The sequence below is a fragment of the Cervus elaphus genome, chromosome 29 (assembly GCF_910594005.1).
Source record: "Cervus elaphus chromosome 29, mCerEla1.1, whole genome shotgun sequence".
NCBI classification, from domain to species: domain Eukaryota; kingdom Metazoa; phylum Chordata; class Mammalia; order Artiodactyla; family Cervidae; genus Cervus; species Cervus elaphus.
This window is the reverse complement of record NC_057843.1, coordinates 23,375,337-23,393,540: the sequence shown is the minus strand read 5'-3', so window position 1 is coordinate 23,393,540 and position 18,204 is coordinate 23,375,337. Positions and strand designations below refer to the sequence as shown.

Sequence of the window (18,204 nt, the reverse complement as noted above, 5' to 3'; positions counted from 1 at the left end):
CTCCTTATGAGAATCATCCCCAAACCATCCTCTCCCCCATACCTCACCATCTGTGGAAAAATTGTCTTCTCAGGGGCCTAAAAGGTTGGGGACCGCTGCACCATATTATTAAGGAAGTACTAGCAGCTACTGCAAAAAAAAGATCCTCAAATGCAACAGTTCAAACAAAGTAAAAACTTTATTTTTCTCTCACGTAATGATTGGAATTCCAGGTTTGCAGTTAACTCCAAGCTATCATTTATGGTTCTTTCCATCTTGTTTCTCCAACTGTGTGCTCGAGGCATTGTCTTTATGCACATGACAATCTGAGTTGTTGCCAACACCCGGTTTCCATTGGGAAGAGAGTGGAGGAGGCAGGTTGCAGTTTGGAATTAGCACATCATGTCTGCTCACACTCCACCGGGGAGAACTTGACCACACACAGTCCTATGTAGCTGTACTTGAAGCTATGGAAGGTAATGTAGCTGGTTCGGCTACAGTTTTATTAATACAGAAGAAATAGCACAGATAATGAAGGATAGTTGTTAGCATCTCTGCCACATCCATGCCATTCCTTCTTTCTCTGATTGACCAAGTGGTTCTTTCATACCAGTTGGTTGACCTCTGCCTTGGTTTGGTTTTAAAATTAGTGGTGAAAATAAAAGTATTTCCCACTTTCAGCTTAATTCAGTAATGACTTAGTGAATATAATGATTAAAAAAGCACTATTTTCTTATGCCTGCTCTTTTAAAAAATTTTTATTTATTTCCAGTTGAGAGATAGTTACAATATTGTGTTGATTTCTGCCATACATCAACATGGATCAGCCATAGGTATACATTTGTCCCCTCCCTCTTGAGCCTCCTTCCTCCCACCTCCACCCCATCCCAGCCCTCCAGGTTGTCACAGAGCTCTGTGACACTTGCTCTTTAGTATTAAAAATTTTGCAATTTCCCTATGACATTTCCATTTTTATGAATCATCATTAGGAGGGCTTCAGTTGTCCGGTTAATTTGAGAGTGCAGGAGCCGACTGGATTTTGAAGCTTTGGAAGCAAGAGCTGTGGTTAAACTTGAGTTTCTAGCAGGTTTCAGGATGTAATAATGAGTGATGACACAGATTCCAGCTGCCGGGTCCTGGAGATGCTGTGGGACCCTTAGGGATTGAGAGGAGGTAGGTGAGAAGCAAAGCATGCAGGAGTACAAGGAAGATGTAAACATTGGACAGTAAAGCAAAGTGAATGGTTTAATTTTTTTTTCTTCTTTAAGGGGCAGAATGAAGCAATTAGGAGAGTCTGGAATATGTCCCTGAGTCATAATCTTGATAAACTTATATGATCAAGTCAGATTTATTGATGGTGCCCATCACCTTTCCATAAGCCATTTAAAAAGTAATACATTGTCAAAATATGTGTTTAAAATCCTCAGGTTGTTGGTTCTGTAGCTTAAAGTGTGAAAGGAAGAACCTAAGTAAATGGATAACTAATAGTTGGAATAGCTTGATAAAGAAAAAAAGGCCTAGATTTTGTATCTCTGAAATAGGATCCCATTAATGTGAATGCAGTTTGCTTTATCTCAATCTGATGATGACTTTGTTTCTATAGACCAGCTTCCAGAATGTACTGTCTGTAGCCCTGACTACCACCTACGTTGCTACTCTGAATCTTTCCTATATAGAAATTTGGTAGTCAAGAGTGTTCAAAGTCATGGATTTCCCTGGTGATTCAGTGATTAAGACTCCTTGCTTCTACTTTAGGGGACATGTGTTCATTGCTGGTTAGGAAACTAAGATCCCACCTGCAGCACGGCATGGTCAAAAAAAAAAAAAAAGTTCAAAATCAAGTCTTTATCTGTTACCATTGGATAGTGCCCCCTGCAAACTACCTTGCATAGTCCTTCTGCTGGGCTCCCATAGCTATGGTGAATATGAATACAGTTGACCCTTGAACAACACGGGTCCACTTGTAAACAGATTTTTTTCAGTAAGTGCGTTACTGCAGTACTAGAGGACCCAAGGTAGGTTGAATTGGTGGATGAGGAATCACTGCTTGGAAGGACAGATTATAATGTTGTATGTAGATTTTCAGTTGTGCAGGGGTTGGCATCCCTAACCAACCCCTGCATTGTTCAAGGGTCGACTATAGACACATTTTTCTCTTGTTTTTCAGACTGTACCTTTTATTTGAAGTTTGACGCTAAATGCTTTTGTGTGGTGTATGGTTTTGTGTTTTGTATCCTAGAGAAACTATTGAGAAAGTTGAAAATCTTAAGGTGTTTTATCTATCTGCTGCTTCTTTATTACTACTAGAGGGCAACTGATTTTTTGTTTTGAAAGTGTTCTTACATGGCTAAAATACTCTGGCAGATAATTCAATAATTGCTTAAGTCAAACAAATGCTTTGATTCACCTGGAACTTAAAGCCCTCATTGAAAATTCTCTTTCTGATTTAGATTCAGGCAGACAAAAAAGCACAATGACAGGTTGGAGATAAATCTTTTCAAATCAAACATTCTTTTTTGTCACACATGGTTTATGGAGCAAAATGTAACTAGTTCCCTCTGAGTAAAGAATGTCATGGTAAGAAGTAATATATAATTGTTTTCTTTAATGTATAAAATGCCCAAGGGACATTGAGATTAAAAATAAAGTAGGACACAGGCTACACTGCCAGTGCTAAAGCAAACATTTGTACTCTTTCTCGAAATTCCCTAAGAGAATATGATGTTTTGATACCTTGAAAGGCCAAGTGGTTGTGATTAACCTTGAAATAAAAGTCTCTAGCAGATGAAAGACACTTGCAATTTGTAGCCCAAGGATAGCAAATCAAGGATGGTATCAAATCATATTGCAGCTTGGGTAGTGGCTTTGAAACTGCCTTCTGGCCATTTGTTAGGAAAGATAAAGTTACTGTAGATTTAAAAAACAAGTGTTCTCTAAAGCATTGCACCAAAAATTAGGGCCGTCTTTTTGTAAGCTTAGGTACTCATCATCGATACTTAGACAATTTTGATAAAAGCAGTACTCTTTTTACTCCATTGGCCCACCTCCTCCTGGAGACGAAGTCTCCTTTCTGGATGGTTCAGCTTCTTCGTTGCCATGATGTTATTAGTCTAACCAGCTGTTGGTCTGGTCCCTAGAGCATTTTGGAATTCTATCATTCAGGTCTGGATCAGAGAGTATAATCCCACATTTCCTTCAATTTAGCTGTCACTCTTGACATTTGGGTAAGTATATTCTGTGATCAGCTAACAACCCTCTGCTTCTCTCAATATTCTAGAGTTGGCTTTCTTGAGTTAGATTAGATGATCAGAAAACTCTGTTGAGCTTTGACTCCATTAGCTGAGGGTGTTTTTTTTTCCTCCCTGAGTTACATATTATGATATAACTTTGACTTTAGTTTGTGGTTTAAAAAAGAGGTAACAAAATTCTGTTTTGCTTATCTTATTGAAATGATTGTTTATTATATCACCCTGTATCCCATGGTGGTGGTGGTGGTGGTTTAGTCGCTAAGTCGTGTCCGAATATTGTGACCCCACGGACCGCCACCTGCCAGGTTCCTCTCTCCATGGAATTCTCTGGACAAGAATACTGGAATGGGTTGCCATTTCTTTCTCCAGGGGATCTTCCTGACCCAGGGATCGAACCCAGGTCTCCTGCACTGCAGGCAGATTCTTTACCAACTGAGCTACAAGGGAAGCCCCAATAGAAAGCCTAATGTGAGAAATTTCCTTCAGAGTTTAGGGGCATGAAAATTGTTTTCTATGATAGAACTTTTCCATTTTTAGATAATAAGACATGTTCAATTTATCTTATTTATGTATTATCTGTGCTTGGATGCCCAGGGGCAAATTTGCGTGTCAGTTTAGCAATTTTTATCAATAAATTTTACAAATTAGTTAAATAGTATGTAAATCAGGGGTCAGTAACTACAGCCCACCTGACTCCTGTTTTTGTAAATAAAGTTTTATTGGAACACAACCCTGGTTATTTGTTTGTGTTTTGTCTGTAGCTGCTTTTCCTGCTACAGTGGCAAATCTGAGTAGTTGCTATTTGCCTTTACAGAAGAATATTAACAATCGTAATGTAATTAATCACATGGTAGTATGGGTCAGGCCAAATGCAGTAGCACTGAAGAAATATAAAGGAAGGTGAATGCTCTTAAGAAGTGGCTGCTTGAGAAAGGTTAAACAGAGAAGATGCGGTATGAAAGGAATTTCACCTATAATTGTAGGAACATATCAGTTCAGTTCAGTTGCTCAGTTGTGTCCGACTCTTTGTGACCCGGTGGACTGCAGCACGCCAGGCCTCCCTGTCCATTATCAACTCCTGGAGTTTACTCAAACCCATGTCCATTGTGTTGGTGATGCCATCCAACCATCTCATCCTCTGTCATCCCCTTCTCCTCACGCCTTCAATCTTTCCCAGCATCAGGATCTTTTCAAATGAGTCAGGTCTTCACATCAGGTGGCCAAAGTATTGGAGTTTCAGCTTCAACATCAGTCCTTCCAATGAACACCCAGGACTGATCTCCTTTAGGATGGACTGGTTGGATCTCCTTGCAGTCCAAGGGACTCTCAAGAGTCTTCTCCAATACCACAGTTCAAAATCATCAATTCTTCTGCGCTCAGCTTTCTTTATGGTCCAACTCTCACATCCATACATGACTACTGAAAAAAACCAAGCTTTGACTAGAGGGACCTTTGTTGGCAAAGTAATGTCTCTGGTTTTTAATATGCTGTCTAGGTTTGTCATAACTTTTCTTCCAAGGAGCAAGCGTCTTTTAATTTAATGACTGCAGTCACCATCTACAGTGATCATATAGAGGAGGACATTTTATGTGGGAGTGAACAGCATAAATAAAATCCCTTATGGACTTCCCTGTTCCCTGGCAGTCCAGTGGTTACGACTTTGTGCTTTCACTGCAGAGGGCATGGGTTCCATCACTGATTGGGGACCTAAGATTGCACATGAGGGGTGGTGGGGGTGATGGGGTAGGCGGGAATCCCTTAGGAATGAACCGATTTTTGAGCACATGGGTCTATTCTGACAATGGTTTTATGCAGCTTAAAATTAGACAACTTCCCTCATAGCTCAGTTAGTAAAGAATCTGCCTGCAATGCAGGAGACCCGAGTTCGATTCCTGGGTCAGGAAGATCCTCTGGAGAAGAAAATGGCAACCCACTCCTGTATTCTCGCCTGGAGAATCCTATGGACAAAAGAGCCTGGCAGGCTACAGTCCATGGGCTCTCAAGAGTCAAACACAACTTAGTGACTAAACCAACAGAATTAGACAACAGTGAAAATGAAGTTGAATGTGGGAGATTGTTGTTGGAGACAACTTAAAAGCTGGAAATAAGTATTTGTATTTAATCTGCCAGGCTATTAAAAACCTGCTATGTATTCTTTACAGGGAATTGATATGATGGAAATAGCATTTTAGGACAGTTAGTCTGACAGCAGCATATGGGGTAGAGAACCCCAAGTTTAACTGAAGGAAGTCTCACGTGAGCACTGAAGATGATGAGTAGAGAAATGGAGAGATAAACGGAGATGCTGGAAGGAATGAAGCTGACTTTGTGACTGACTGGACTTTGAGAATGCTGGTGAAGAAAATTGTGAGAGGAGAACTGGGAAAAGATGCACTGAAATGGGAACAATTTTTATGAGAAAATATGTGTTTTGTTTTTAGCATCTCCAGTCTGGTGCTTTAGAGCCTTGTGTGAGAGAGTAAGGAAGTATTTGGAGATAAGGACTAGATGAAGACTCCGGGAGAGTTTTCATGAAAGAAGAACAAGACAAGAGGTTTGGGAGCACCTTCAGGAAGGAAGATGGTGCACAAGAAGCAGAGTGGAGAGAGGAATAGGAGGAACCAGTAGAGCAGAGTTTACCAAGGTGTATCCCAGGGAGGGTCGGTTGTATAGACTGTTAACAGCTGGTTTCAGAAAAAAAAGGGGCCATGACCAGATAAGTTTGGTAAACTCTGGATTAAGCAAAGTTTATCAAATTTCTTGTCTTAGAACCTCTCAGATTCTTCAGTAGTACACACCATTATTTGTATCACCAACTAATATCGGTCTCTTCAATTATAGATTCATGTATCTAACTTTCTCCCTGACGTCTCCACTTGGATATCCATTAGGCATCTAAAACTTACTTGTGCAAAATAGAATTCCTAGTCTTCCCTCAAAGAACTCATTTCCCTATCTCAGTTGTTGGCAATTCTGTCTTTTCCTTTTAGTAAAAAATGCCATGGTAATTAATATATTCATGGTTTTGTTTCATGTGTAACATGCCCAAAGGGATTGAAATTAAGAATGACGCTGCTCAGATCAGAAACATTGGAGTCATCATTGACCCTTTCCTTCTCCTATACTCTCATCCAGCCCGTTAGTAACCACACTGACTTTACCTTTGAAGATACCCAGAGTCTGACCACATCTCACCTCAAGTGATTCTATTAAATCTTACCACTTTTTTTTTTTTCCTGTAGTAGTTAACCATTTCACTCTGGATAAATATATCAGTCCTTCCAGTGGCCTACAAGGCCCTCTATGGTCTAGCTTCTCATTGACTCTCATTTGCCATTTCCTTCCTCCTTTGCTCTGTTCCTAACTCATCCTTTTGCTCTTTCTGGGATATATCTTAAGCAGATCATTAGCTTAGAGCTTTTGAATTCACTGTTTCCCATGCCTGTGATACTGTTTCCCTGGATTATCTGTGTGGCTAACTCCCAAATGGCACCCTCTAAGGAGACCACCATATTTAAATAGAAAGTGTATCCATCTCCCATTTCTCATCTCCTCCCCTTTGTTCTATTCGCTTTACTTAAAAAAATTTTTTTTCTTCTTGTTTTATTGAGATACAGCTGATGTTTAGCACTCTAAGGTATAATGATTTGACATACACATCATCAAATGATTACCACAATAAGCTTAGTGAACATCCACTATTTCATATTGATACAAAATGAAAGAACTAGAAAAGAAATATTTTTTCCTTTTGATGAGAACTCTTAAGATTTACTCCCTTAACAACTTTTATTTGTAACATTCAGCACTGTGTTGCACATTACATCTCTGGTACCTATTTATCTTATAACTAGAAGTTTGTATGTTTTGACTGCCTTCATTCACTTCTGCCTCCTCCTCACCCCTGTCTCTGGTTCCAGCTGCAAAATAAATGAGTCACAGGTATGAATTGTATAGCGTGGGGAATATGTCAATAATTATGTAATAACTTTGTATTAGTGATGGTAAATAGACTTAACCATAGCAATCATTTTGAAATGCTTAGAAATATTGAATCATTATGTGTGTAACAGGAACTAACATAGTGTTATAGGTCAGTTGTGCTTCAAAAACAAACTCATAGAAAAAGAGATCAGATTTATTTTTTCCCATTGTATCACCTGCTAACATATTTCATGTTTTATTTGGCTTTTTATTTATTTTTTGAATTTTCAAAATGGCAATATATGTCCCTACAAAATTCTTTTTTCCTCTCGAAGAGGTCTCTATCTTGGCTTTCCCCAAGACACACTTTGGGAAATTCTGTTATGATGTCTTATGGAACAACAGAGAAGAACATTTCAAGAAAGGTGAGATTAATACAACTGGGAAGTTGAAATTTTGAGCTGCCTAAAAGCTAATGTGTGGATTAGATAAGGGACATGGTTTGCAGTCTTAGAACATGTTGTTTCAGTGCTGTGAAGTGGTCAATTCAAGGGAGTTAAGTTGGACCCATATGTTGAGGAAGAACAATAGCATAAATTATTCAGGGAGTTTGGGTTTAGAAGAAAAAGAAGACAGTAGTGAGAAAGAGCTGCAGGTTCAACACAAAATGCCTTCATTTTTAAGATCAGGAGAGCTTGGTTTTGTTGCCTGTTATTTTTATAAGGTAACTTAGAGTACAGTACTAATGTAAACATTTTTTTTAAAGTTATACTGTAACAAATAGGTGGCCTAAAGCATCCTGTTTTTTAGAGTGGGGTGTAATTCAGTGGGTTCAGTGCTGTGTGGATCAAGTGAGATCCTTGGGAAATCCCCTTATTGGTTCTGTGCCTCCGCTTCTTTGCCCTCCTCTATGATTTTGTTGTGGTTGTATTTGAGAACCCAACAGGCATGAGAGGCATGATGTAAATATTAAAAGTTGGTGCTGATTGCCTGCTGTTCCTCTTTCAGAAGACAAAGGACCTGTTTGGATGTGTGAATTTCTAGGTCATGTCTCTACTTCCTGAAAAAACTCACCAGTGCTTCACACTTGTCACAAACGGGTAGACTCATGCTTCAGTGGAAGCTTGTACCAAAGTGAGGCACAGCTTAAACAATTTTGTGAAAGTTTGGTTCTTTCTTCCTCAGAAGTTTTGATGCACAGAAGGATGAATTTCTATTTCAAATATGTGGTTGAACTTTTAGAATTTGGCTATTTAGACATGAACTTTTGGATTTTTGTTTGTTTGTTTGTTTCTGTGGAGTGAATTCATCTGTTTGGGATTTGCTCTCATGGGAAAACTAGGAACTGGTGGGCACTTTTAGTTTACTGTGCCATCAGTCATGGCATTTGAGGGCTGAAGTAGTTAACAGTGAAGGGTGTGCCAAGGGATTGTTCTCCGGGGCCCTGTGCTTTATTGCCATTGTTGTCTTTGTACAGAATTACTTTCATGTTATTTGACAAATAGTTGGTTTGAACTCCTTTTCCAGAGTAACAGATATTCTTTTGTTTTGGTTACAGAGTCTGCTTATATATGTAAGAGAAGTAAAAATGTCGGATGACATCAGGAAAAGGTTTGAATTTCCAAATTCTCTTATCCAGTCACAGGTAATTTTATTTGTTTATTTATCTATTTATTTATGCTTCATGGTAACAAATGAACATTTTTGGTGAATTGTTAATTGAAATGTATATTTTTAACTTTAAATATTTTTATTCATCTATGTACAGGAGTATATATATATATATTTTTTTTTTTTTAGGAGTATATATTAATAAATAACTTTTATATCAGTCAATTTGAAAATTTATATTGGACATAGGAAAGTAAATAGTGAAACTGACCAATCTGTGCTTTTATTTATGTCATACTTTTCTTAGAGATTAAAAAACTTTGATTAACCTCTGAATATATATTTTTTGGTCTGTAGTTAATTATTGGGAACAGAAATAAATGGTTATACATCTTCAGAATGTCAGAGATTCCTATTTAAAAAGGTATATTCTACTCTTAGTACAACTATTAAGAATAATAGATTTTTATAATAATGATATTAAATCAGTAAAAATTCCTGGATTGAAAAATTAGATCTATATGCTAACTCAGGTAGAAGTTTGTGATAATTAGTTTTAGAAGAGCTTTTCGGTTATTAGGGGTAAAACAGAATTGGTTTTCTGGTTAACCTTCAGCTAACTAGAAGCATTTTGGTTAATCAAGGTACCATAATAGCTACTGTCTTTTCTCATGAGAGTAAAGCAAAGGGACCAGCAGAAGCCTGCCTGAAGACTTACCAACCTGCAGCGTCTTGGATACTCTCAGCAGTTACCTTCGGAGATGCCTGCTTTGGGAATTGACTTAGCTGGGTAGTGGGGAACCCTTCCATGAGGAGTAGAACACTCCTTATGCAAGATTCCCTTCTACCTGACTGGGTTGGAGTCATATCCTGTGCAACACAGGTGCTTGCCATGAAGAAGAAGATGAAAGCTTGGAGGATGCTGTCCACAGTTTCTATTTTTCTGTGCCTGGAGTCCCTTCATTAGCATATATAAATCAAGAAATGCCTGTATGTGTTGCTGTTAAATTAAGAGAAAAGTGTATATGTATTGTTTAGTGTGCGGTATCCATTTAAACTACTTTTTGTTATGAAAAACTTACGTAGCAGCATAGGCTGATTTATACTTGAATTTTGTATTTGAAAATCAATTTAGGCTATAGTCTCTCATTTGTTAGAGGGATAAATTGGAAGGTAAATTAGAGAAATTAAATTTGGTGGGCAGTAGGGGATATTTATCATTAAGCTTATTTTCTGTTAGTCCTTTTTCTAAATACGAGTGGTAACTTTTTTGGCCATGTTGTGTTTCATATTGGTTTTATTAGATTCTTGCAATTGTTCCCTGTCCTCTATGAATACTTCTTATTGTTCTTTTGTAACCACCGCTCAGTGTTAGCACCATATTTCATTGATTCACACATTTTTTTTTCACATTTTAACATCTGCATTTAGTAATTGATGGCAGCAGTCATTATACAGTTGATATTGCCTGCACATTTATGCATTTGGCCATGATTTTCTAAAAGTCTGAAAGAGCTCTTTCATTAACATAAAATCATAAATTTAAATTATAAGCAGCTTTGTATTAATTGGCAGCCTTTTTTCTCTCAGTGGTTTGTAAAATAATGGTGCATCTTGCATTTAATGGCCATGTACATTCAATGAAATATGGTTATTTTGTAAACAGGAACTGAAGCTGTTCATTGGTCCTCAATTTTTGTTACTATCTCTTTAACAAGGAGGTAAGAGTTCATTGATCTAAACTTAAATTTCATGTAAATGAGTGACTTGTAAAGACCATTGATCATTGAGGTCTGAATTCAATTCTAGTGTGTGAAATGCAAAAAGAAATGAAGGAGCAGGTGCTATGCTTTTGTTTGAGCTTTTCTGGAGACTTTGCAAGACTGATGGGTGTTTATACATCCATATCAGACATTGGTCGCATGGGCAGACTGAATAGTTCTTGCCATAGCAAAGTTTTTCCCAACCCATGCCTAGAATGGCTGTCGTTGTTGCTAGTCTGTGGTTCTAAGACAGCAATGCTGGGTGGTGCTGACGATCTAGGAGAATGGAGTTGAGATGATAGGAAGTGACAACATTTATATATTTATGGAATCAATCAGCACTCCTATGAGAATCTTAGTTTTAATTCTGGTTTTTTTGACCAAAGAAGATACGGAAAATTTTTAGAGATTTATGAGACTGAAAGCTTATTAAGAAGCTGAAACCTATGAGAAACCAACAGGGATATTACATCCTAGATCCTAGAGAAGGGAGAATGTTTGAGGTGGGGGACGACCTGTTGGTTCAAATCTGTGTGGGCCATAGTCATGAAGATGGTGATGAGTTTTCTCTATCTTCATTAAGGGCATGATGAAGCATGATGCGTTTCACTTAGTTGCAAAGATGATTTTAAAAGCTGTGGAGTTTACTCATTTGTCTCATGGTTTAATGGATTAAGCAATCTCAAATTATCTTGTAATACTGAGTGACAACAATTTAAACTGAAAATTCAGCAATTTTCTCAACATCTGTGAACTGTAGTTTGCTTACTGGGATAAAATGTAGGATAAAAATGCTTACCTTGAGGATTGTTATGAAGATGAGAGATTCCATTTGTGGAGTGCCAAATGTAGTGCCTTCTTCAGAGCACATACCCTCTGAATGGGAGTGTTATTACTGATTGACTGGTATCCTCATATCCACTAGTACTGCTGTTAGTTACCTTCAAATTCACTATTGAGAGAGAACTTCTGAGGAAATGTATTCATTAATCTTGTTTGTTTTAGGCTGTGGGTCATCTTATTGCTGCAGTTCTAAAGGAAAACAGCTTTTCAGAAAAGATCCACCAGTGCACAAACCAGGTCTGTCTTTAACTTTGTGCTTAGTTCTATTCAGATATTGCTGGTAACTGGACCACCTTTGCACTTTTTTTGTTTTCCTCACAGTTCAGGTCACTGTAGAAATGGTTTTATCTGTTTTTGTTTCTTTGTTTGTCATGGTTTTCTTTTAAACTTTAAAAAGTGTTGCAACAGACCCCAGGAACTAGATAGGGAAGGGGTGGAGGGGAGTATTCTTATGACTATTAATGAAAAATAACATGGGTGGAATGAGGGTGGGCAGCCTTTAGAAGGCTGAGAGAGTTACTGCTGAGGGAATCTGTTTAATGGAGAAAGTGAACATAATGGCTCTGTTTGGGTGTAGATTTCTCAGGCTTTATGTAGCCCAAAACACGGGTTCTAAGTTAGAAAGGTCATGCCTTGACAGGTAGAACTGGGGGAAAAAATTCTGTATCATTCATGGGGTTGGTGAATGCCAATGCTGACATATTTACTGACCTATTTACCACTTGGGTTTTGGTTGACCAGTGCTATGTATCTTGACATGCTGATTGGAAACTCTGCTTAAGTTGGGCCTCTAAGGTAAACTCTATGGAGAATATAGGTGATGGAAATAAGATTTTTTTCATAACAAATAAATTGATTTCCTTTCTCTCATTTTCCTTTATATTAGCTACTCCAAGTTACATTTCTTTATCGCTTCTGCTGACACATTGAAGTCAATGTAGAGGCATACTTCACTAATTGACATTTATCTGGTGTTTGTATGTAGTCATATAAATTAGGTTTTCTGAGAACTCTGATCTTAATCCTGCCTATAATCACATTATGTACTCTGAGAAGATCTAGTGGTTTTACTTAAACTGCCAGAATTTATTGAATGTCAAATCCCTGTAACTAAATGTTTCCTCTTCTGCTAATAAATGAGTGCTTCCTTCCATGAAGGTGCAATGTTACCTGAGGCAACAGTCTTTTACTCATTTTTTTTGTTATTCTGGCTTAGGAGTGGAGTAATGACATTTAGAACCCTTTGGTATGGTCCACACAGGTGAATAAAATTTCCTTCAGAATAAAAGAAATGGAATATAAGTATTTCTTCCCTTCAGTGACTGTTAATTGTCTTGTTCTGTATTGTTAGTTAGTGGGATCCTAAGATTAAAAAGGCTCTCAGAGTCAGCTACCATGGGAAAGTGGGCACAATTTATGTTGATTTTCATTAGTTTAGTTATTCCATGGGAGCTGGGGATTGTAATTGTTTTTTCTCTCCAGATTTTATGTTTCCCTAGTAAATTATGTCAGAAGGAAGGAAAAATAGCTTCATTGTGTTCTTTAAAAAATAAATAAATAAATAAATAACCCAAACCCCATGTAAAATCTAAATGGACTTAGCCCAGAATACATTCAGATGGAGGTTCATCGTTAGTAGTGAACATTTTTTTTTTTTTTTTGAGGGGAATCATAAGTTCCTGAGCACGTTATGAGAGCTAGAACCTCTGCTTTAGTAGGAATTTTCAAAATGAAGAACTATTTACTTTTGTGTCTTTCTGATGCTTTCCTATCAAAGATGACAGGTTCACAGTGTGAAGGGAGAAGTCAAAGTCTCTTCCTTGGGTAAAAGGTTTTTCTAGGCTTTTTTTTGGTAGTCCTGGAACCAGCAGCTTGCTTGTAGCCTGAGTTACTTCTGTCTCCTTCCTCTGGGTCCACATTCAGCTTCAGTCACTTGGAGCAGGGACCCTGTAAGGGACAGTGGAGGGGCATCAGTCAGGTGCTCTTTCCTCCATGTTTGACCAGTTGATGATTTAAATAGAGGTTGGTGGGAGGAGAGCAGGAACATTTTCTGAAAATGTTCAGGGCTTAAAGCATAGGTATGATTTGAAGTCCAACTTAGACTAATTGATATGCTGGTATGGTTGGTGTCTGGTTAAATGGCTTGGTTAGAACATAGTGCTAGAACCAAGCCATAGTTTTGATCTCCTAGTAGCTGCATTGCTTAGACTCAGAACGTCTGCAGCCAGCCTTAGTTTGCTGCAAAGACACCAGAGGAGAGAGAGTTACTCTATCAGAATACATCCACTGCCTCTCTTGGAGAACCAGCTTCAGTGTATCCTACACGTGGTGTGGCACAGCATCATTTTTGTAGAGGAAAGCCAGCCTACAGTGAACGAATTACACTTTGATGAACGGCTGGGTCTGTGTATGCATTTGCTAGTCATCAGACGTGTGTTTTAATCACTGGTTTGCTTTCAGACTCCTGCCTTGAACTTGCTATGGGAGAAGTGTTGCAGCGACAATGTCGTAGTTCGAACAGCTTGCTGTGAGGGTCTGGTGGCCCTTGTCGCACAGGATCACGCGGAGTTCAGCTATGTTCTCAATGGGATTCTCAACCTGATTCCATCAACCAGGTGCTCCTTTCCTTCATATCTGATCAGTTAACAGTTTAAATTTTTAGACAAAAATTCACTGATTTGCCATTAAGGGTCACCGTTCATCCTACTTACTAGTTACTGTTCTTTCCCTAAAAATTTCATACAGTTGATATTTCATATGTGGTGAAAACGTGCTAAATTAAGCCCTGAAAATTTGGGCATTGGTGGTCATTTTGCTGTACTTAGGTTCTGGGACTCTGCTTGAAAGTGTTATTGCTCTTTTTAATGAATAGCTAAGTTTATAACTCAGAGTTTGCAGTTTAATTTCCTGACTTATTTTAAGAAAGGAGGTTGCCCAGAAGCAATACTCATTCCACAGTGGTTAAGTTGATACCCTATTGGGTACCCTTGGTCAGCCTTTAACATCAGTGCGTACATTAGAAAGTAATGGCATCAATTTCTTTAAAAGCATTTTGTGGTTTAGACATACCTTGCCCTGATTATTTGAAGTAAGAAATGTTTAGTTTTTTGAATTTGTTTGCTTTGACCATATTTATTCCATTCACTGATGCTTCTGTTTAGTTGCTGTTGTGTCCAACTCTTTGCAACCCCTTGGTGGACTGGGGGCTCCTCTTCTGTGGAATTTCCCAGGCAAGAATACTGGAGTGGGTTGCCATTCCCTTCTCCAGGGGATCTTCCTGACCTAGGGATTGAACCTGTGCCTCCAGCTTGGCAGGGAGATTCTTTGCTGATTCAGCCACCAAGGAAACTCAGAACTGAATACTTAATCATTTTTTTTGCCTTCAGTGGAGATGGAATATAGCTGTCACTATCAATCTTTGGTTAGTGCCTTCCTGGACTTGAGGTCTATTGAATTAAATAACCTCTGGCCTTTTTTAATATATATTTTATTTTTTTAATTAGAGGATAATTACTTTATAATATTGTGATGGTTTTTACCAGACATCAACATAAATCAGCATTAGGTGTACAAATGTCCCCTCCCTCTTGAACCCCCCTTCCACCCCTCCCCATCCCACCCCTCTGGATTATCACAGAGCACTGGGTTTGGGTTCCCTGTACCATACAGCAAGTTCCCACTGGCTGTCTGTTTTACATATGGTGATGTATAAGTTTCAATGCTATTTGCTCATATAATCCAACCCTCTCCTTTCCCCTCTGTGTCCAAAATGTCTGTGTCTCCTTTGCTGCCCTGCCAGTAGGATTGTCAGTACTGTTTTTCTAAATTCCACATACATGTGTTAACATATGACATTTGTCTTTCTCTCTCTGACTTACTTCACTCTGTGTAATAGGCTCTAGGTTCAGCCATCTCATTAACTGACTCAAATGTGTTCCTTTATATAGCTGAGTAATATTCCATTGTGTATATGTACCATAACTTTCTTATCCGTTCATCTGTTGATGGACATCTCGATTGCTTCCACGTCATAGCTATTGTAAATAGTGTCGCAGTGAACATTGGGGTACGTATATCCTTTTCAGTTCTGGCTTCCTCAGGGTACATGCCCAGTAGTAGGATTCTGGGGTGTATGGTAGCTTTATTCGTAGTTTATAAAGGAATCTCCATACTGTTCTCCATAGTGGCTATAGCAATTTGCATTCCCACCAACAGTGCAAGAGGGTTCTCTCTTTTCCACACCCTCTCTAGCATTTGTAGTTTGTAGACTTTTTGATAATGACCATTCTGACTGGTACTGGTGTGAGATGATACCTCATTATAGTTTTTGTTTGCATTTCTCTAATAATGAGTGAATACCTTCCCAGGTGGCGCTAGTGGTAAAGAACCTGCCTGAAAATGCAGGAGACAAAGAGATGTGGGTTTGATCCCTGGGCCAGGAAGATCCCCTGGAACAGGAACTGGCAACCCACCCCAGTATTCCTGCCTGGAAAATTCCATGGACAGAGGAGCCTGGTGGGTTGCAGTCCATGGAGTCTCAAAGAATCAGACGCAACTGAGCACACAAATAATGAGCAATGTTGAACATCTTTTCATGTGTTTAATAGCCATCAACCTCTAGCCTTTTAACCTTTCTTCACAAATCTTATTTTGTTCCCTTAGATCATCTTTTTAGAACTTTTTGGAACCTTTATTTTTCTGTGTAGTCTGCATATAGTCTTTTTAGTCTACATTTATAAGTCCAAGCCCTATAGTATGGTATACATGCCCTTCCCAAACTAGTTCCGGCTTTCTGTTCAGCCTGTGTTTTCTGCCATGAACACTCCTGTTAGCCATACACACCTGATCCCTGTTCTGACACCTATGCGCACTGCCTCTCTGCATGTAATGTTCCTTCCCCTTCTTTTTCTGAAATCTCTTCTTCATATTTCAAAGCTTAGCTCAGATGTCAGCTCTTCTACCTAGATATTTCCCCCGTCTCAGCTGGGCTACTTGCTCTTTCACAATATGTTTATATTTTTAACCTCTATTTTTGTCTCTAGCACACTCTCTGATAGTTAGTAGATAACCAGATCATTCTGAATAAAGATTTGATCAAATTGATGCAAAAGTTAAATTGGTTAGTTTCAGAATTACTCTGTCTATATCTCCTGTGGCTACCAATTTAGACAATATGAATACTCTAAGAAACTTAAAAAAATTTTTTTTCCAGATCCTTCAATTGTTAAAGTTCCTATATTTGTGTACAATAAAATTCAAAACTTTCTTCTATATCTTGGCCATATTTCCAAAGACTCTTGAAAACTAATGGTAACCTTATGTTTAAAATTACTCATTGTAGCACTGCCTGTGATTGAAATAATAGGGAACTGGTAAATTATGGCATATTGATACAGTGGAATATTATACAGCTGGAAAAATAAGGAATGATGGCCAAGATATGTTTTTTCACTAAAAAATGAAAAATAAAGAATACTATGTCTAGTAGGCTACTTGTTTATTTTTTAAAGAAAACACATGTACATATAAATTTTCAGTGACATGTGCATACAACATCTTTAGAAGGATAAATAAGACCTGGTAAGAGTTTTACCTCTGAGGAGAAAAACTGAGATACAGAGGAAAGACAGAATATTTGCCTCATATGCCTTTTTGAATTTTTAACTATGTGAGTAAAGCTGCTCAGTGTCTGAGTCTTTGCAACCCCATAGACTGTAGCCTGCCAGGCTCCTCCATCCATAGGATTTTCTAGGCAAGAGTACTAGAGTGGGTTGCCATTTCCTTCTCCAGGGGATCTTCCCGACCCAGGGATCAAACCTGGGTCTCCCACATTGTAGGCAGATGCTTTACCATCTGAGCCACCAGGGAAGCCTATTTAACTCTGTGAACATGTTGCTAATTCAAAAGTATATATTTTTTTTTTCTTTTTTTTTTTTTTTTTTGGTGCACCGTTCCTGGAAGTACTGCAATACCAGGTCGATGCGTGGAGTGGACGGAGCAAGCTCCTATTCCAACTCCCAGCTCCAAAAATCCATCCAATATATTGTCCTCGGATAGAGGACGTATCAGACATTAAACTGATAAGAACAGATACTACACTTGATCTTAGCCAAAAGGCCGAGAAGCGATAAAAGTATATTTTTTAATTAAAAAAATCTAATATTACTGACAAATTTTCATGTATACAGATGGCATGCTGATCCACTATCAGCAAAACTTCTGCTTTTCAGCTTACAGCAGGGATGATGGACTTAGACTGATGTGCAAAGGATGGCCCATGCCATTTTCTAATGAGACATTGGAAACATCTTACCATTTTCTAATAAGACATTCTTGAATTAAAGGTGTAATCTAACTTGCTCTAATTATCTCTTAGAGACATTCCCCTGGCCCCTTTAAGATGCTGATAGTCTTACTTTTGGATATAAACAATACAACTACACAATGCAAGGAGGTTCTCTTGTTGTGAATTTAGGGTGAAAGCTATTTAGGGAGGAACTAATAGTACTACCCACATTTGAAAAGATGACTGAGGCAAAATCTCAGTGGCTTATTTAAGGACAACCAATAAGTTACAGAGAGACACATTAAAGCTTAACCTTTTAAAAGCCCTCTCAAAACTGATATTTTTGTGGTTATACATTAAGATTCTTCTAAAAAATATTAGATGTGAGAGTTGGACCAAAAAGAAGGATAAGGCTGGAGAATTGTTGCTTTTAAACTGTGGTGCTGGAGAAGACTTGAGAGTCCTTGAACAGCGAGGAGATCAAACCATTCAATCCTAGAGGAAATCCACCCTGAATATTCATTGTAAGGACTGATGCTGAAGCTCTGAT

General features: G+C 38.3%; 1 protein-coding gene and 1 non-coding gene across 6 annotated transcripts in view; one reads left to right on the top strand and one right to left on the bottom strand.

Annotated features, from left to right (window-relative positions):
- Positions 1-18,204, top strand: part of FOCAD (focadhesin) — a 293,625-nt gene that overhangs the window by 15,000 nt on the left and 260,421 nt on the right. For 2 of the 5 annotated variants that reach the window (XM_043891497.1, XM_043891499.1), the window contains exons 2-4: positions 8,710-8,796; positions 11,531-11,605; positions 13,829-13,983. In XM_043891497.1, the coding sequence (XP_043747432.1) occupies positions 8,740-8,796; positions 11,531-11,605; positions 13,829-13,983 (287 nt within the window). In that variant the 5' untranslated portion in view covers positions 8,710-8,739. Of the gene's footprint in view, positions 1-7,518; positions 7,577-8,709; positions 8,797-10,428; positions 10,484-11,530; positions 11,606-13,828; positions 13,984-18,204 lie in introns of those variants that run through there. The other 3 variants (XM_043891500.1, XM_043891496.1, XM_043891501.1) reach the window with 3 other exon arrangements.
- Positions 17,307-17,497, bottom strand: LOC122686377. The gene has a single exon (XR_006338744.1). It is a non-coding gene; the product is annotated as a U2 spliceosomal RNA (small nuclear RNA).